Source organism: Xiphophorus couchianus, chromosome 16 (assembly GCF_001444195.1).
Source record: "Xiphophorus couchianus chromosome 16, X_couchianus-1.0, whole genome shotgun sequence".
NCBI lineage: Eukaryota > Metazoa > Chordata > Actinopteri > Cyprinodontiformes > Poeciliidae > Xiphophorus > Xiphophorus couchianus.
This window is the reverse complement of record NC_040243.1, coordinates 13,141,096-13,161,899: the sequence shown is the minus strand read 5'-3', so window position 1 is coordinate 13,161,899 and position 20,804 is coordinate 13,141,096. Positions and strand designations below refer to the sequence as shown.

Here is a 20,804-nt window from a genome sequence, read left to right as displayed (position 1 = left end):
CACTGTGTGAGGGTATCCCCTCTTTATTCATGCCTCAGAGTTCCCTCGCTTTTCACAGCTCCTTCACATCTCCACAGGGGGTCCAGGGGCGTTGTTGGCATGACTTGGCTCTGCACGACACCCCCTTACTGGTTGTTGGCCACTACAGCTGTATCCGACACAAAGCACTGACGGGGGTTTGGAAGAGGATGGATCGCATTAAACACAGCAGCAGCTCAATAGCCAGTGAGATATCTCCACTGGGGAGGACGGGAGGAAGTCTGTCTGGGGCTAAATTACACTCTGCTAAACCAGAGTCTGATTATAGAAGTTGAAAAGGGTTTGGTTAGTGCAACCCCCACTTTTTACCCGCAAACACACATGAATGGAAGCGCTCGTATACGCGCTGCAGACATGCGAGCACAAACTGAGCTTTTTACGGTACTGTAAAAAGAGTTTATGGCATTCAGAAGAGCCGCTGAATCAATTAATTCAGAGCTCGATGAGCGCTTTAGCAGAGCTCAAAGCGTCAACGGGAGTGGGGACGCAACAGTTTTCATCCGCATATTTCAAGGTGTAACCAGGGGGAGAGTCTGTGTGTGGCAGAGTCAGAGTCCAGCCAAAGTCCAATCTGCTCTTTCAAGTGAAGAGAGCGTGAACGAAGTGATGGGGGAGGGTTTAAAGACGAAGAGGAAGAAAAAGAAAAAAAGATCTGCTCCCCTAAAATAATCTTCCTGTTGTGGATTTAACTGATTGTTCTGGCGTTGGCTAATTAATCTTCCTGGGCACAATGAAAAGGATTGGGGAAGCACTTCAAAGCAACCCTCAGCATAAATGATCCCTACATGCGGCAGCTCACTTTGTCTCGGCACAGTGTGCAGCAGATTAGTCTGGCACAACTTCGCCAATTTCTCCAGCCTCCTTCCAAACCTATTCATTTGAAAGTGTTGGAGCAATTACAGTGGGTTAGGAATCCATCAGTTTAGAAAAATATGTTATTTTCCCCCTGTTGTGTGAGAATGGGGTTGAGGACAGTTTAAGAAGTGACCTTTTTAAACAGGTTGCAAAAAGCCCCACAAAAACAGAACAGGTTGTAGAAGCTTTAATTTCAATGTCCTGAAGACGTCTATCTCTATCTATAGCAGCTTCTGTAGTCATAACAGAACGGGAGGCCAAGACAAAACACACTTCGCTGCTTCAGACTGAAGCAATAAACAATGGTTGAATAAACACATCCCTTACCAACCGCTCGGAATACAAGTCTCAGATTCTTCAAAAGCCAAGCTCCTTAGTTTTGCATTCTTGATTCGTGTATGGTGGTGCCGCCGCCGCGGCAATGAGAGGTCCGCTCGAGCTAAATTATAAGCTCTCTTGTGGCAACGCTGTCTCCATCGTCTGTCCCATACATACGTTGGAAGGGGAGAGCCTACAGGAGCATATTCTGAAAAACGTCAACAGAGCTGCAGGGGAAACTGGTAACCTTGTATTACCTTGCAAATATATTCGGACACCTTGTTTTCTCTCCTTTTCTCACTTTACGACAACTGTGTTTAATGTATTTTACTAGCACATAAAGGATTTCTAAAGGATGCATAGTTTTATAAAAAAAATAAAAAAAAGTAACTCCAACATCAATATGCTTTGGTCTAAACCATTCCATTAAAGCTCAGGCTGTATATTTAGGGCTGTTGTCCTGCTAGAAGCTGAACCTCCAACAGCTTTTCTTCCTGTTCTTGTTGCCTTCATTTTTCCATCAGCTCTGACTAGCTTGCCTGTTCCTGCAGAAGAAATATCCCTACAGCATGATGGTTACACTTCCATGTTTCACATGTTTCACTACAAAGTACAGTGTTAGGTAACCTAGAGTTTTCTACATAGGTGAAGAGAGGAATTTAGGTCTTCCTCTATACTACCCCTGCATGGCTTGTTTTTTTTCTTGTCACTTTTGCCTCCTTCAGAGTTACTATGGTTCTGTTGGTTACTTCTCTGATTAAAGTCCTTGTTCACAGTCAGCTTAGGTGAGTGCCCAGGTCTTCGTAGGTGTGTAGTTGGGTCATACTAGGCAGGTTACAATTTGACAAATTGATCAATATTCACGATGCTGTTTGTTGTTTATTACTGCTAAAATCCTGAGGCAGACAGCTCTATTGAAATTAAATGTTTTTAGTTTTTATTTAGGGGAATCAAAGTGAACAGAGTTGAGTATAAATGCACACCACATTAAGATTAAAAAATAAATAAATAGAAATAAAACAAGGAAAATTGAGCATCCTTTTACTTCTTTCTGTTAGTCAATCACATAAAATCTCAATAAAACACATTAAAGGTTTGCCAAGACCTCTCACATGTTTGGTTATTGACAAAGTCCATCTATCTCAGAGTGTGTGGATGGAAGCAGCAGTCTTTATCATAACAATATCTCTGTTGTTTAAACCTGACTGTAGCTAACACACACAGAGACTTCGCCGTTTCTCTCGGTGGAGTTAGAAATGCAAAACAGAAGCATCCGACTCCCCAAAAGACGACAGACTTGTTTTCTTAAAGACATTGTTCCTCCAGCTTTGGATTCTGTTCCAAGGGTCCTCCCTCTGCATCTTTCCTCTTCTTTCATGAAAACACACAGTTTTTTTCTCCCCTCTCCCTTTCAACTTCTTCTTCTTTTTTTTTTTTTTACAGCAAAGGCATGTTTGTTTTCCCGACAGGCAGAAAGAGACATGTGATGACATCTGAGGGGGGGGGGAAAGGCTTCTCACCAATTGGAGAAAAAGTGAGATGTCTTTGAACAACGCTGCTGATCAAACCCGTCACTAGGACTTGGTCACTGACAGACTCCAGATGTGAGCAGAAAGGAAAGAAAGGAGAAAAGGACAAGGGAGGGAGACACTGCAAACAACAAAAAAAAGTGTGCCACTATTTCAGCTTGTAATGAAAGACGACTTTGAATTTCTAAAGACACATCAGGTTTGATCTGTTCAGATCCCTTTTTAAAAATGGGGTGCTGTTTGTTCCTGATGAGGTGCCGATTTGAATACTGCGAGGAGCGGCAGTCATTTCCCCCTCCCAGTCATCTTAAAATGACAACATTTCATCTATATATAGTCCTCAGATTGTGGTTTTGACTTTCTCTCATGTTTAGCGCCGTCACATGGCATGGCTTCTGACAGCTGCCAGCAGAAAGGAACAAGCCCTAAACACTTTCAACATTCAAATGAAGTTTGTCACATCGCTGAAGAGGCTTGATGAATGCTAATGAAGCTGGTGTGTGTGCATGAAACAAATAGTGTGTGTGTGTGTAAGGTGTAGAGGGGGGGGGGGGGGGGGATTTTTTTTTATATCATCTATTGTTCCCAGGTGACAAAACCCTTGTCAGGAACAAGAGGATACATCAAAAATGCCAATGTTCGCAAAGTTTGCACCTCCACATCCAGAGTTGGAAGTCAGTGAGTTCATGAAAGAGCGATTTGGAATCAAAAACGCTTTGTTACGAGATGAAGGGGGGGAAACTGCTTTGAATGAACCAGAAATCTCTGTGGAGTTTATTGAAGCTACAGTAAGACAGGGATCCTACTCATTATGAAGGCAAAAATTCCTGACTTTTCCAGACTCAACTTCCCAGAGTTCCCAGTGGTTTACATTCATCTTAAAGTATTAAATACAAAAATCCACTTTCGAATTATGTCTGGTACTCATACAGGCAGCAGGCTTAAATATGGAAAGTGGACAAGGAGGAACAAGGGTAGAAATAAGGAAACAAGGAAATATTAAGGTAGGACAAAAGAAAGAAAGGACACAAGGAAGGAAATAAAGGTAAGAAAAAAAGAAAGGGCATAAAAAAGGACACAAGAAATGAAGGAACAAAGAACAGATTGAAGGAGGTTAGGATACAATAAAGGAAAGAAAGAGGACAGGACACAAGCAAGAAAAGGAGAAAAAGAAAAAGAAGGAACAAAGGAAATAGATTGTGAAGCTTTGAGACATGTGAGGGAAGGAAGAAGGGAAGGAAGAAGGCAACACTAAGACAACAGAACAGAGAAGAAAATATCCAAATCCAGACCTTTCCAGACTGTAGCTAGAAACTAACTGATGGCAAGTGATGTGATAGTCAATTATTTGTATATTTACTAAAAACTACATGACTTTACATTTTCAACCACCTAATTGTCATGATGACCTCATGAACCCATTGACTTACATGTAAATACTTTAAGGGTGACAGTTCAGGGGTTTAATCAAAGTAAGCAAATGTGGTGGAAACCAGTGCTAAACTTTTACAGTTTGCTGTGTCTAGCCTGTCATTCATAGGAAGAGCTGCTCTCTACAGGCCACCATCTTGAAGGAGAGCAGAACCACGCATTGAGCTGATGAGATGCCGTTTTGGAGGCGAGGGCCCCTGTGAGTGCGCGGCCAGCAACATCTGTGTGAAGTCTGGGCAGGAAAGCTGCTTCAGCATGTGAGAGATCGGATTACAAAAGATACAAGAAACATCTTGGCAGATAAACAAGAGCAACATGTGAGTGAGGAGGAAAAGGCGAATCGGTGTGGCCTCAACTATTAATGTGCATGAACCGCAGAGGGCACAACTACCAACTGAGAAACATATACAGTAAGAGAGATTAGCACCAAACACACACCAAGCAATGTGATTCAGACGTGCTTGCTCAAAGCCTTTTCTCCATTTATCTCTTAGCAGAATGTCAGGGGGAGAAAATCTGTTCAACGTGTTCAAGTCTGTGAATCATGAGCTGCTGAGAACCTAAAATGGGAACCAAAAGGCTTTGTCATATTCATCGTGTTGTTTACTCTTCCTCTGCTTCAACATGCTTTTAACATACAGGTGTTAGCACCAAAATGAAAGAAAAACAAGAAATTCCCGTCTCCTGTATTTTACCCGACTCAATTTGTTGAAGGGGCAGTATTATGTAAAGTCGACTTTTTTGAGTCAACTTTTTTTATATTGATGTTATAATGTTATTCCCTCATCAAAAACATACCTGGAGTGTTACCTTGATTATTTCAGACATGTTTGAGAAAACCTTTAATCTCCCATGGCAACCATTCAGCTCTGTTAAATGCCTGGGTGGACCAAGCCCCGCCTTTGAGGCGCAGCTCCTCCTTGGAGCTGCAGTATCAGAGTTTCCACCTTACAGAGCAGACATCACCCACAACTCCCTCACTCAGTTCCTTCAGACTAGCCAGTAGCAATTAGCAAACACCTGGTGGAACTGCAAATCCGCTGAGCTCATTATATGAGCTACTTCTCAGTGCAATGTTGATACAAATGTATTAAAAAGTTAATAGAGAGACAAGGTTGCTGAAATGTGCAAGAACAATAAACCTGATTGATTTATTGATGTTGTGTTGACTTCCTGAAGACAGAGTATTGGAAAAAGCAAAAGTCAAATTCCTTTTAAGTGACATATGCAGCATTTTTATAACAATTGAAAGTCCATGATTGTGCTATAAAACCCTTCTATATGGCTGGAAAACACATATTACTGTTCCTTTAAAAAAATTAAAAAACAACTCTTTAGACTGCAATCTGGATTTGTGATAGGCTGAAAAGAACTTACAGAACTTAATCATACTTCATCATTTCAGGCTTGGTCCAATATGGCTGATTTTGTTTAATTTCTCTCCAATAACAATAATAAAAAACAATCAGATTAACAAAAAAAGGATGAGTTAAAGAACATCTTAAGCCCATTGCATGTGAAATATGTTAAAAATAATGTGAATTTCTTATTCATAACGCACTACCTTGTGTGTCACATAAAATTGTATGAAATTATACTAGATTACACTGTTTTAAAAAGTTTAAAAGAAGGTACTAATTGCTTTGCGAGGCACTGTATGCAATAATTTAATTAAAATAAGACCACCTTGCAATAAAGAGCAAGCAGAATCCCCTGCAGCGCAGCAAGGTGTGGATCAGTGACAAGTGGCTCCTGAAAACCGGTGACCCCCATCGACTCAATTTATGACGGCCCGACGGGGAGACGTGTGACGAGTGTGTGAAGTGTGTGCAAGGGTCAGTGGGCGGATCAGACGGAACACAGGAGAACGAATGCCTTTGGTGTACATACCGCGGTACAAAGACCAACCTCCTGCGTGAGCACAGTCATTAGTTCTTTCTTCTCTGTGTGTGTCAAGGTCAAAACATAGTCTGATTACAGGGCATTCTCCACAGCCACGGGGTGTGTGCGCGTGTGTGTGCGCACCAGAGCTTCCCTTTTGAACACAGGCAGCGGTGGCCCTAGGCGCTGACTCTGGAGGCCAGATCTCAAGGAATTTGGGAAATGTGCAAGGGAGCATATCACTGACTCTGAACAGGAGAAGGAGAGACGGTAGGTGGAAGGGGGCAGAGGAGGAAAGGAGGCCAAGAACATTTTGTGTTTATTTTGCAACCCCCTGGAGGAGGACTGAGTCAGAATAGTAAATCAGAAAGGAGGAGATTGCAACATGAAGTGATAAAGCAGCAAAAGTAGGTGTTGTGGGACAGGATTTCACGAAGGCATGATCAAGAAGAACATAATGGTTGTGATGCAAAAGGCTGAAGGTGAAGTTGGAAAAAAAAGTGATGCAATGATGACAGGAAGCTGCAAATTGTGCAGCAGAAAACAATGGGAAAGAAGAGATTGAGGGAAAAGGACAAACAAGTTCATTACCCTCTCTTCTGTCTCCAGCTCCTTGTTGAGCAGCTTCTTCTCGGCACTGTGCAGCTGTCTCCGCAGAGTCTCCAGCTTTTCCTGCAGAGCCTGGGGACAATAAGGGGCGTTCAAGTCGGCTGACAGACGCAAACCGATAAACAGTTCTGCCTGGTTTAACATGTAAGTGACGCAAACTGGTAGACAGTTTGATTTGAGCTGAGAGGAGAAGGCACGATGCAGCTAAATGAGAGGCCACAAGAGAATCACAAAATATGCAGATGAGACAGAAAACCAGAGCAGGAACAGGGGATGCAGAATTTCTGTTTTTGCATGTGAAGTGAGAAAGCCGTGACATCAATCACGGAAGAACTTTTTCCACAAAGTAGGAGCATGGGATAAAATGCTTCGCACAGAAAATGGTCAGATTGTCATACGTAGAAGATTTTGACAAAATAAAAACAAGCTCAGAGCGCATTTTCAAACAGGTCAGCTCTGATATTAAGGAGTGGTTTCTGAGTGCAACACCGAACCAGATCTTTTCAGCACACTTCATCTTTGATTACCGGTAGTCTGCATGGAAAACGGAGGGAGTGACGCAGGTGTGAACGCATGCAGAACAGCACAGCAGAGAGTTTACACTTCCACACAAACACAGACCTCCGTCAAGTGTGTGAGGCTCTGGCAACAATCAATATCCGAGGCGTCACCCCCACCGGAGCTGAGTGAGTGAGCCAGGTGTTGGCTTGTTGACTCTCTGAGCAGGAGGAAACACAGTCCAGGTGATAGGCATGACCACCTGATCTGCGGCCCACTCAACTGACATAAATCACACAGACTACAAAGCTTTAGGGCAAGAATGAGAATCTGAGTAGCACCTCCGAGATGCACTGAGAGGTAAACAGCTGAAACTTTAGTCAGGCGTGTTATTATATGCAGTCAAACAAACAGGAGCTGAGTCTGGTGGAAAAATTCCCCTGACCTATTTACTCAGTATTTGTCAGATGTAAGGACAAAATATATCAATTTATCTAGATATCAAATTGTTCATTTTACAAGGTTTTTGGGGGGCAAACATAAAGTCTATACCTCCATAACATCAAGTTATGACAGGATTCGATTCTTACCTTAATAAACCATTATGTCTACAATGTGAAATTGTGCTCCTATTTAAAACAGAGGCTCCTGAAAAACATTCAGTCCCAATTTCGATCATTATTTAGTTTTCTGAACCTTGACCTCTTAAGTGGTTTAGCTGTAATGTTGATCTGGGGTAAGAAACATCTTAAAGGGGCAGTATTATATATTTTCCAGGCTTAGAGTGCCATTTTGTATCGCAAACAAGTAACTATGTTACATTCAGTCATTACAAAAATACTGTACTTATCAAACATAACTTAAAAAGAAAAATGACTTCACAGTTTGATGAATTAAATCTGGTCACTGTCTCTTTAAGAAGCTCTGACTCTTTCCAAGTAAACATGGAAAAGGCGGTGCTCAGTGAGAGCAAGTGTTTAAGCATCCCCGAATGGCTGCCATGGGACACTCAAGGATTTCTCAAGTATAGATGAAACTCCAAGTATATTGTCGTGGAAAAAAAACTATTTCTAAGCACTGTTCAGGTAAAATCACTCAATCAGGTTTATTCATGTGTAACACTTAGTACTTATCTGGTAAGGCACCTGTAACAAAGGAATCGGTGACTATGAATCTTTACAATTAAATAGCGCATCAGAACTAGGTTCAACTCAGGAGGAGCGAGGGAAACAATGTGTTGAACAAAACACATTTATTACACATTTTGACAATAATGAAACAGAACAAAATAGTCAATGTTTCCTTTTGGTAGTCCTAAGTCAAGTCAGTCGAGTTCAAAAGTTTTTCCTTTCTTTTTTTTTAGTTCAATTCAGTTTTCAGATCTGAATGTTATATGGTAGCTACCCGGGTAGCGTTAGTATGTGCAATCCCACCGATCAAGTGGAACAGAAGAAGGTTCTTCTTTGACGTTGTAGTGGACAAAATCTCAATCTGCTCTTTTGGATCCTGGCTCGCCGTTCTTCACACGATGTCTCTCAACACAAAAAAAACAACCTGCATATAGCAGAAATGTATTTTACTATTTTGTGATACACCATTCTAAGTCATTTCAGTGAAAGTTTATCTTTCACTCCATGTAAATAAAATAATTTACAGCTGCGATAACCAATTTTGTCTTTTAGCTCAACAAAACATCACAACATAATATTCACTGAATTGACATATCTTTTTCTAGCATTCTTCAATTCCGTACAGTGGAATAAATAACTCACTGTCACTAGATACCTCATCAGTATCAGTATTCCAAGAAGAAAAAAAAAGGCGCAATATTAACAGAATAGCCTTTCAGAGTTAGCCGTAAGCATTGCTAATTTTCATACAAAACATACATTCTTAATCATAAACAAGTATCTCCGATTGTTTTTTTTTCCTTTCAACATTGAACTGTAAAATGAAATCACAATATAACTTTTAATACATAACAGCAAAATATTAGCTTGTGGCTAATCGATAGCTAACGAAGAAAATTATAGCACAGAACTCACCGGAGATTCGCATCAAAAAACAAATAAATGTAATATCAAAAACAAAGTTCTCCCGGGTCCGGTTACACAAGAATCGAAAAATCAACCATAGATGAAAACTAGCTCTTGAAAATATTGAAAATAACACAGAGTTTTGTCAATAAAATGACCACAAAACGTTTCTTCCAGTTTCTTCTTCTGGTTATTCTAGTCCATATTCTGCGGCATATCAATGTAGTTTTAGACTACTTGAAACCATTTACTGCCACCTATCGACAATGTAGTGTACTACAGGCTATAATTCATATTTGTTAAATTAACATGGGTTACATCCCTCCCTCCCTGACATGGCATGCATCCTCGCATGACAGGAATCTATTCAAATGGCAGTCAGATCTCCGAAAACTGGGGGAGTAACTGAATCTAATGCTTGAGTGACAATCATGTCAAGACTGCTTAGAATAGAATGCATCACTAGGGATAGTGGATTTCCTAGAGTCTTGTACATCAATCGGCTTGGTTCTAACCTATTTCTCTCTGATCGTCTTACTTCGGACATAACGTTCTCTCCCTCTTTCTCTTCAAGGTTCATTTTTTGCATTCTTGCTTCATCGTCAACATCAACATTGTCATTTTCCTCCACATCCACCTTTTCAGTGTTCATTTGCACATCCAGTGCTGTATCCCTACTCTGAACTTCAATCTCAGAATGTGGATTGTCATTTACAGGTTGAATGTTAGCTTCCAAATCCTGCTTTCCTTCAAGTGGGTGAATTTCAGCCTCAGGACAGTCATTCATTTGATCCGCGGCAGTTTCCTCAAGTTGTAACCCAACAGGTTCAGCTGGAGTTTGCCCTTTCCTTGATTCAGCTTGTACTGGTGCGAAAACATCTGCGTAAGGATTCAAACTCGAGCAGCCAAGTTTGGGATTGTGGTCTGCTGAACCCTGATTATTGGAGATGGGAACTTCATGCACCGTAGTGAAAGGCGAGTAAGTGACTTCTTCGTGAATCACTGGCCAAAAATCACGACATGAACCATCATCACCATCTGCCAGGTGTATTTCTCCATCTTCTGACAATGATGGACCCTGAATTGGAGCTAACCTGAGCTTGTCCACATCATCTTGAGACGAGGAATCTCCCAGTACAGAGGATGACAGAAACCCACAAGGCAAAAGCATGTCTCGATGGAGAGTTTTCTCAGGACCATCAGAGTTGAGGGGAACAACAACATACACAGGTGAGTCATTGACATGCTTCACAATTTTGTATATAGCTTGGCTCCACTTATCAGCAAGTTTGTGCTTTCCATGGATCCCTACATTTTGTATAAGCACACGATCCCCTTCTTCCAAAATGGACTCTCTAACTTTGAGGTCATATCTGACCTTATTGCGCTGAGCAGTTTTGTGACTGTGCTCCACAGCAAGTTTGTAACTTTCTTGTAGAGTTTCTTTAAGTCTCGTCACATATTCATTGTGAGTGACTGTGTCTTTTCCTTGACGAATTAATCCAAATGCCACATCGATCGGTAGGTTGGGCTGCCTCCCGAACATAAGCTGATAAGGAGAATACCCAGTTGTGTCGTTTTTAGTGCAATTGTAAGCATGGACTAATGGCTGCACATGTTCACGCCATTTGACCTTGTCATCTTCTTGAAGAGTCCCCAGCATCCCTAGTAGAGTGCGGTTGAACCTCTCTACGGGGTTTCCACGTGGGTGGTATGGGGTTGTTCTCGTCTTTTTTATGCCCAACATCTGGCACAGACTTTTAATGACCGCTGATTCAAAATTGCGACCTTGGTCACTATGCAGTCGTTCTGGTAGACCATAATATACAATGAACTTGTCCCACAAAGCTTTTGCTATGGTTTTCTCTTTCTGATCAGGAGTAGGCACTGCAACAGAGAACTTTGTGAAATGGTCTGTGATTACTAGTATGCTCTTTGTCCCTCGACTATCAGGTTCAAGAGACAGGTAGTCCATACACACTAGCTCAAGTGGCCTGCTTGTTTTGATGTTAACAAGCTGTGCTGTTTTCTCAGCTCTGGCTTTGCGGCGCACACATCTTTCACACTGTCTGATCTTCTGTTCAACATCTAGCCACATTCTTGGCCAATAGAACCGGGATTGCAAGAGATCCATAGTCCTTTCAATTCCCAAATGACCAACATCATTGTGGAGACTTTCAAATGCAGTCTGTCTGTATCTCTCAGGGAGAACCAGCTGGAAAATGGATTGACCCTGATACATGCGCTTCCGGTACAGAACATTGTCAATTAAGGACAACTGATCTTGAACTTTCAGCATTAGCTGGACTTGCCTTTCTTCTTTCTGTCTCAGTCTGTAGGAGAGACGTTTTCCTGTACTGACAAGATCTATGACTCTGCTGATAGCAAAATCTTCTCTCTGCTCTGCTGCCCAGTCTTGCTGTGACATCTTTGGAAGAGTACTAGATCCTGTGATATCAGCATCAATGAATTCAGCTGGAATTGCATGTGCATCAATTGCTAAACACTCCACCGTAACAGGTAAGTTGCTGTTCACTTGATGTTTCTCACATACAGCCTGCACAGCCTCTACAGGAAAGGATATGATGTCTTCATCTCTTCTAAACTTGTCAATGAACTGCTTAATCCTTTCGTCTTCAGCAGCTGCACTGTCATCAACTTCTTTAAGGACATGTGGACGCCTTGATAGTCCATCAGCATCCTGATTTCTTCTACCAGCACGGTACTGAAGGTTGAAAGTGAAGTTGGATAAGGCAGCAAGCCACCGATGCCCTGTTGCATCAAGTTTTGCAGATGTCAAAACATAAGTCAACGGGTTGTTGTCCGTCATGACAGTGAAGTCAACACCGTGTAAATAATCAGCAAACTTGTCAGTAATTGCCCACTTTAATGCTAGAAACTCTAGTTTGTGGGTGGGGTACCTTCTTTCACAGTTTGACAGCCCTCTGCTGGCATATGCGATGACCCTCAACCGACCTCCATCTTCTTGATACAAAGCAGCACCAAGGCCATGTAAACTAGCATCTGTGTGTAGAATATATGGCTTACATGGATTAGCAAATCCAAGTATTGGTGCAGTTGTTAGCTTTTGTATTAGGGTGTCAAATGCCTCATCACATAGAGAGGTCCACTTTTCATTAAAGGGTCGGTTCCAGCCACAGTCTGACTTTAGTCTGTTATGTTTTGGTTTTCTAACAGGACCTACGCCAGCTGTTAAGTCATTTAGAGGTTTTGCAATCTTTGCATAATCCTTAATGAATCTACAGTAGTACCCTGTAAACCCCAGAAAAGATTTTAGCTCAGATATGTTGAGGGGTTTGGGCCACGTAATGAGTGCCGAAATCTTATCAGGGTCAGTTTGTACTCCCTCTTCTGACACTATATGCCCTAAATATCTCACTGACTTTTGGAAAAAATGACATTTCTCTGGAGACAGTTTGAGGCTAAACTCCTTCAGCCTATTCAAGACTTTCAAAAGTCTTTGCTCATGCTCCTCAAGGCTATCAGAGAAGACTATGAGATCATCCAAAAAAACTAAGACCTCTTTGAGGTTCATGGAGGCCATACATTTCTCCATCAGGCGTTGAAATGTACTTGGAGCATTAGTCACTCCTTGTGGCATCCTGTTGAACTCCCAAAAACCCATAGGTGTGACAAAGGCAGTCTTATGTTTATCATCCTCATCAACTTCCACTTGGTAGTAGCCTGACTTTAAATCCATTACAGAAAACCACTTGGATCCTGTGAGTGTAGCAAATGCCTCTTCTATGTTTGGCAGGGCATAGGCATCCTTAATAGTTTGGCTGTTCAACTTCCTATAGTCCACACAAAGGCGGATCTGTCCATTTTTTTTCTTCACGACCACAATTGGTGAAGCAAATGGGCTTTCAGACTCCCTGATAATGTTGCTGTCGTACAGTTGTTTTAAATGGAGGCGCACAGCTTCATAATCAGATGGATGAATGGGTCGTGGTCTGTGCTTAAAAGGTGTTGGATCAGAAAGTCGAATCTTATGTTTCACTGCAGTTGTGTGTCCAAAATCAAGTTCTCCTCTGGCAAAAACTTCAGGGATGGAATTAAGAGTATTTGAAATTCTAGTTTTCCATTCCTCGGAGAGTGGAGAATCAGCAAAGTCAAACTGAATGTGTTCACTTTGAGTCACTTCATAAGCAGTACAACATGTGGCAATACTGCCTATTTGTCCTTCAGGTTCTTCTTCCCCTTTATTGTTAGAGGTAGGAACAGGAGAGGAGACTGACAAAGGGAAAGAGACTTTTGCCAAGACTTGATGAGCGGGAACAACTATGTCATGGTTAGTCTCATTTTTCAGAAGGATGGGGACTTTAAATGAAGTCTGTCGTGGACTTGACATGATGTAACTGCAGAGTATCACACCGCTTGGTAAACCTCGTTGGCTGACTGGCTCTACTAAGAGTATAGCGCCTTGCTCTGCAGGGACATTTCTCACACGACCATCTAATGTAAGTTTTTTTCCTGCTGGGAGGATGATCTTATTTTTTCCTTGTGTCTTGACAGACCTCACATAGTTTTTCTGTCTTGTCTTTTTCTTGTAGATGGCATGAAGTTGCCTAATGAGGGGAACATGAGTACAGTCCTCAGGGATATTCATATGCTCACTGAAGTCTTCATACAAAATATCCAGAGCATTTGTTCCAATCAGGACTGGAATTTCTGAATTGGCTCTGTTGTCCGGAACAATTAGAGCTAGGACTTTGACCAGTTTCTCCTCACCTGTGAAACTCTGAGGGAAAGTGATGTCGATCTCAATATACCCCAGATAAGGAACAATTTGACCCGCAGCTCCTTCTACTTCGAGGAGGTTATCCAAGGAGAAGAGGGGATATGAAGACAAGTGAGTCTCCTGGAAGGATTTGGAGATGGTGGTAACTTGCGACCCAGAATCAATAAGGCAGGTGTGCTTTATTTCTCCAATCGATAAATCCACAGCAGCTCTTGAGCCAACTAATCCACCTGGCAGCTGGGCTTGGCGGTTCCCACCATGTTGACAGTTATTTTGACAATGTTCTTTGGGGGTGGGACTCTTTGGAATATTTCTGGTTCCAGTATGTCCCATTACTGGAACCTGTTCCAGTTTAACGACTGACTGGTGTGCTTACTCTTCCATTCTTATTGTTTAGCCTTCAGTTCTTTGTATTTCTGATCAACAGCAGCTTTGTTAATGGGGTTTTCACAGTTCCTTGCTATGTGCCCATCTTCGCCACACCTAAAACAGAACCAAGCTTTAGGCTGAGGTCTTTCTGAAAACTGCCGTGCAACTTGCTGAACTTGGCTTTCTGCTGTTGGCAGTTCGTGGTTTTCTTCAGCAGCCTTCTGGTTTTTTTTTTTCTGCTTTTTGGAGGGTTTTGTGGAGAGCTGTAATTGCAACCCAACCACCTGTTTCCTCAACTTCTCAGTCTCAGAGATGTATGTCTGTAAAACTTCAGAACCGGGTTCAGGACAAGGAGGTGTCAGGTCATGAAGTGAGTTGACATTTGCAATGGGCTTTGCCTTGGAAGACCCAAAATGGCGATGCATTCTGTCGAGCTTAGAGGATCGCTTATCTTCTTCGGTGCGTATCTGCAACAGGAGTTCAGCAAAGTCATGCATAGCTTCTTTGTTTATTTCTAATTGCAAGATCAAATTGGGATCCCAACATCCTCTTTTAAATTGTTTCAAGAGGTGACGATTTGCATCTGCTGCATTCACACCATTTCTTTTAATAGCAGTGCTTAAAAGACCCTGTAGCCTCTGTAGATATTCAGATGCCTTCTCACCTGGATTTTGGTTTGTGCTCAGGAACTTAGCAAATATTTCCTCACCATCCTCCACAAGGCCGTAAGCAGCATCAAGCAGTTTTACATATTCTCTTGGGTGCGCTGAGTAACCAAGTTGTTTCACGACGTCAGATGCTGGGGGGAGCAAACTTTCCAGTATTTTTCTCCGGGTCACATCGTCTGAAGTGCCATCATTAAACAGTAGCTCAACATGCAGGCCCCATGTTTCATAATCTGCTTCGCCTGGAGGTTTTGGTACTCTTCCTGAGAATGGCCGTAGCCATTTTGACTGGCTCTGAGAGGGGGCAGCGTCATTCCTTATAACATGTTCCACCACAATTCGCTGAATTTCAGGTGGGTTAGTTACATCGCTGGTCAGTTTTGGAGGTTTTGTCTCAACCCTTTTTTTAGCCACGTCAGTCTGAAAACTGTTTGATTTAGGGGGTGGAGGAGAAGGGCAGTTTTCATTGAGCACAAGAATGGGCTTTGTGCGTTTTATTAGAGGAGTGGCACTGTGATCAGAAGAACTGTCATCTGTGTCGTCACTCGACTCGTTCAGAGGTAGATCATGGCTCAAATTCTGATCGGATTCAGTTATGCTAAGGCAAGTTGCATACCACTTCACATCTGGGTCGGCAACATTCTCTACTTCGCCTGGGAAATGTGACCCAATATTAGTCAGGGATGTTTGTGAGCCAAACTCTACAATGACAGATTCTCCCCCTTCCCCTTCTGTGTTCTGCACTCTGAGGATTCTGGCTACTGCTCCATATTTTCTGAAGGAAGCCCTAATGTCACGGTTAGAATCTGTTTCAGTGACACCATTTACACTGATGGCTCTCGTTACATCAATCCCATAATACTGGACCAGATCCATTTTTTGGGGGGTATTTTAGACTTACAAAAATATGGTTTCGATAGTAATTTACATCTGACAAAACAAAACACCTAAAAGTACTTCACATTACATAGTATCTTCCCTTTTCAACTGCTCCTCCTGGCTGGGCTCGCCACTTTGTAACACTTAGTACTTATCTGGTAAGGCACCTGTAACAAAGGAATCGGTGACTATGAATCTTTACAATTAAATAGCGCATCAGAACTAGGTTCAACTCAGGAGGAGCGAGGGAAACAATGTGTTGAACAAAACACATTTATTACACATTTTGACAATAATGAAACAGAACAAAATAGTCAATGTTTCCTTTTGGTAGTCCTAAGTCAAGTCAGTCGAGTTCAAAAGTTTTTCCTTTCTTTTTTTTTAGTTCAATTCAGTTTTCAGATCTGAATGTTATATGGTAGCTACCCGGGTAGCGTTAGTATGTGCAATCCCACCGATCAAGTGGAACAGAAGAAGGTTCTTCTTTGACGTTGTAGTGGACAAAATCTCAATCTGCTCTTTTGGATCCTGGCTCGCCGTTCTTCACACGATGTCTCTCAACACAAAAAAAAACAACCTGCATATAGCAGAAATGTATTTTACTATTTTGTGATACACCATTCTAAGTCATTTCAGTGAAAGTTTATCTTTCACTCCATGTAAATAAAATAATTTACAGCTGCGATAACCAATTTTGTCTTTTAGCTCAACAAAACATCACAACATAATATTCACTGAATTGACATATCTTTTTCTAGCATTCTTCAATTCCGTACAGTGGAATAAATAACTCACTGTCACTAGATACCTCATCAGTATCAGTATTCCAAGAAGAAAAAAAAAGGCGCAATATTAACAGAATAGCCTTTCAGAGTTAGCCGTAAGCATTGCTAATTTTCATACAAAACATACATTCTTAATCATAAACAAGTATCTCCGATTGTTTTTTTTTCCTTTCAACATTGAACTGTAAAATGAAATCACAATATAACTTTTAATACATAACAGCAAAATATTAGCTTGTGGCTAATCGATAGCTAACGAAGAAAATTATAGCACAGAACTCACCGGAGATTCGCATCAAAAAACAAATAAAAAAATATTGAAAATAACACAGAGTTTTGTCAATAAAATGACCACAAAACGTTTCTTCCAGTTTCTTCTTCTGGTTATTCTAGTCCATATTCTGCGGCATATCAATGTAGTTTTAGACTACTTGAAACCATTTACTGCCACCTATCGACAATGTAGTGTACTACAGGCTATAATTCATATTTGTTAAATTAACATGGGTTACACATGAATTGAGCACAACTCAGAGAGCTTGTAGGACAATCAATAATGAAGCAAGTCTAGAACGGAAAGCTCTGCCAGGCAGAGACAATACATAAGTTTTGTCTCTGTGTTGTTATCCCTTCATACAAAAGGGATAACGGATCCAAAGCATGGGAAACGACTGGTTCCCATGCAGCTAGGACAAACAACGTCCAACCTTGTACATGTAACCCAAATAGCTTATCTTGGTGGGACAGGAACTTAGAATAAACATACAACAATACAACTAGCAGGTGTGACCTTATTGTAATTTTTCCACATCATATATTTATGAAGAGGGAATAGCAAAATAAGATGATATAAAGCCCAAGTCCACCCATTTACTAGAAGATTATTGGTTTGACATGGAAGTACAGAGTTGCAGGTGAACTGACCCGAGTAGACCCCTGTGTTTTTATTAAAATACTGTATTGTCTTGAAATAAGTTTTGTTTTTGAGCAATGCAAAAGTTAAATTGTGTAAGAAAACTAATTTATTCTGTAGGCAGTGTTTATAAGCGATGAAGATGACAAAAATCAACCCTCCCCCCCTTTCTGAACCCACGCCTGATTTCCCGCACCGTGACGCAGGATGTCTGGTCCACTTCTTCTGGGAAGGATGGCTAAACAGAGGGCTTCACATGTGATGTACGCTTTCTTGTGGCATCTGAATAAGACGTGCTCAGAACACATCGGAGTTCACAAGTTCAACATTTCTCACATCATTAGCAGTATCATATGGGACGATTCTGCTGAACAACAGCAGCGCTTTGTGACTCAGAAGAAAAAAAGCGGCTTTGGAGTTATTTAGTCATTACTGGTGTCAGACAGGATGGAGGGATGATGTTACACACTGCCAACAACAGGCAGCTCACTGAGTTTAATAGACATAGGCAGCATTACAGGAAAACAACACATTTCTGAAGTCACAAACATCTGCCCTGAGTTTGACTTTAATCAAGAAGAATCACTCTGCCACACATCTAAAGCGACATGACAGTGGGTTAACAAATTAAGGCTTCGATGAGTTTAATTCATGAGTTTCGATTTTGCTGGAGACTAATAAGGGGTGAAAACATACAGGTTCATACAACTGTTAATTCAAAAGGAAACAGGATCAGCATATTTTGAGTGATTTCGCACCACAAACTCAACTCAGTTTCTTTGTTCTTGTAGGCCTTTAAGGGAAAAATTGTCTGTATGTTGATAACAGTGAAACTTTTCACAAGATATTTTGCTCAAATAAAACCACTCTTGGTTTTACACCTTCGATCGAGTCCTCAAGGACGCGTGTAGACTGGTACAAATAATAACGTTTACGTTTACAAGACTTTGCGTTAAAAGTTAGCTTTGAGTGTAGGTGAGAAGCTTATATACACTCATCCTAAGAACATATGAATATCCTAAGGGCAGGAGAAAACGGCAACAAGTAGCTTTCTCTTCTGATCTAGCATGTGTTGTGCTGTAAAGGTGAAGAGGGAATAGCAAAATAAGATGATATAAAGCCCAAGCCCACCCACTTACTAGAAGATTATTGGTTTGATATGGAAGTAAAGAGTGGCAGGTGAACTGCCACTCGGCTTCTTGTGTGTTGGACAAGTAGCCGATCAGCAATCTGGCATTTATTAACCATAGAGAAAAGGATGATTGTAAGCAAGCCAGGAAGAGGAGTAAATTGTTTTCTTTATGAAGGGACGAAGGCAGAAGACGTGTGACAGGAATGAAAAACAGATTAAGGCATGGCAGAGAAAGTTATATGGAAGTCTGAAATTACAAAACAAGCCGTAGGAAAATAAAGAGACATGTGACTGAATCAGAAGGGGAACGAAAGTTTAGAAAGGTGAAAATGAGAAGCATCAAGAATTTGAGGAGAGAAAAAAATAGCGGGAGACGAAGGGGAAAGAGAAAAAGCATGTGGCTGGCTTGCAGAGGTTGGGTCAGCGGCGTACTCCTGCCTTGCAGTTTCACAGTCGGGAGGCTTGAAGGTCTCGCTCTCTTTCTCTCTCCCCTGCCTCTCCATCAACAATTGGGCCTCAGCCTCTCTTTCATTCCAAACTTTCACCTCAAAAGGAGCAGCGGGGCACACGTGCACACAAGCACTGACAAACACTGCTTAGAGGGATTCATGCAGGTATAGGCACGCATCAATATTAACAGCACAAGTTCTAAAAATGCGAGCGCCGCGCTCAGTCAAATCAGTGCATGGTTATTGTGCGGCGTGCGCACACACACACGCACACAGACGCAGCAATGCCTGAGTCATTCTTTCCTGGGTGGTCCTCCTGCACAGATAAGGCAAGCATGTTTCCCCAGGGTGAATCGAAAGCAACAGAGGGCAGGAGAAAACGGCAAAAGAAGAAAGAAGGGAGGGAACGATGGGAGGAGGAAAAAAGGCCAGGGGCCTCTTTAAACTTGCTGTTTTGTTAGGAGCCGAGCTGCTCTTCATGTGCGGCGGGGGCCTTTCTATTTGCAGCGTGCTGTCAGAGGTTTCTCCCAAAGTCTGGATTAAAGAGATCCTCTAATGACACTGAGGCTGGACGACTTCAGACAGCAGCAAAAACCTCACATTGCACCGCCTCCAGCCAAGGACACACACGTACACACACACAGAAAAGCAAAGGATGAGGCAGATACACACAGACATACATATACAAAGCTGAAGAGCCCACACAGACACCAGCTTCAGTAGAACAAGGCTTTGTGTGCACATATGGCTACTGATCTAATAGTAAATAATAAAAGAGGTGCTAACCTCAAGGAGAGATGGATGGTCAGAGAGATGAGCACAGTCTCTCTTTTATCCGCACTTTTATCAAAGGATTGTGGGGAAAGGTAAAGAAGAAAGAAGCAGTAGGAGGAGGAGGTGGAAGAGAAAGAGTAGGAGGAGGAGGAGAGGTCTCCCTCATGAGGTGTTTGAGAAGAGAAACTTTTGCTTTTGCTTTGCTGTCTTGTCTGCCTGTGTGTAGTAATAAAAACATGTAGTTTAGCAAGTCGACCAGGACAGCCCCTCTGAAATGTAACTCAGATATTGGTGTGAATTGACTTGCCTTTGCAGCTCTTTGATGCTTTACAGCAGTTTTCCTGCTCACGAGTCGAGTGAGAAGGTACGCTGCGACGGCACCTGGAACCTTCCCGAACCGCGAAACGCCAAACACACGCATGGCACAGCTACGGAGGCGTCTTTGGGAGTGCTGATGAAAGTGCTGAGACAAATGCGGCGCTAATGAAGACATGCTGCAAATGAGTTATGCCCACAGGGGGAACATTCTGTACTCTAACTTTCAGCTGCTGCGAGCTACGGTAGAAAGAGAATAGGAAACAACTAGAAAATATGTGCCATATGCCTGTTGTGTTTTCCTGCTTATTTGTGTGTCGGCACTTATGAATATATTCTGTTTATCAAATGGTATAATGCTAAACAACTGTTAAGTTCAGCTCAAGTTTCAAACATAACTGCATGTTTAAAAACTCCAGGTTGGTGACTAATTCCTGTTTTTTGTTCGCCAGAAGATGAAGGCCTCCATGAGCTGTTCCACTTCCCACGTTCCCTTGTAGCGTCCTGGAATGTAATCCCTCCCTTATTTCCTCCCTCTCTGATATGAGGATCAAACACTCCACAG

General features: G+C 41.8%; 1 protein-coding gene and 1 long non-coding RNA gene across 9 annotated transcripts in view; one reads left to right on the top strand and one right to left on the bottom strand.

Annotated features, from left to right (window-relative positions):
- The window catches only part of cep112 (centrosomal protein 112), a 137,449-nt gene that overhangs the window by 20,009 nt on the left and 96,636 nt on the right, over positions 1 to 20,804 (bottom strand). For 7 of the 8 annotated variants that reach the window (XR_003598669.1, XR_003598668.1, XR_003598670.1 and 4 more), the window contains one exon: positions 6,645 to 6,734. The exons of the other annotated variant lie outside the window; for it this stretch is intronic. Coding sequence is in view for 4 of the 7 variants with exons in the window: in XM_028042060.1 (XP_027897861.1) it covers positions 6,645 to 6,734 (90 nt within the window). In the remaining 3 variants the exon portion in view is untranslated. The remainder of the gene's footprint in view (positions 1 to 6,644; positions 6,735 to 20,804) is intronic. 8 annotated transcript variants of the gene reach the window in all.
- LOC114159854 (uncharacterized) lies at positions 13,170 to 15,268 on the top strand. The gene is made up of 2 exons (XR_003598671.1): positions 13,170 to 13,677; positions 13,771 to 15,268. It is a non-coding gene; the product is annotated as an uncharacterized LOC114159854 (long non-coding RNA).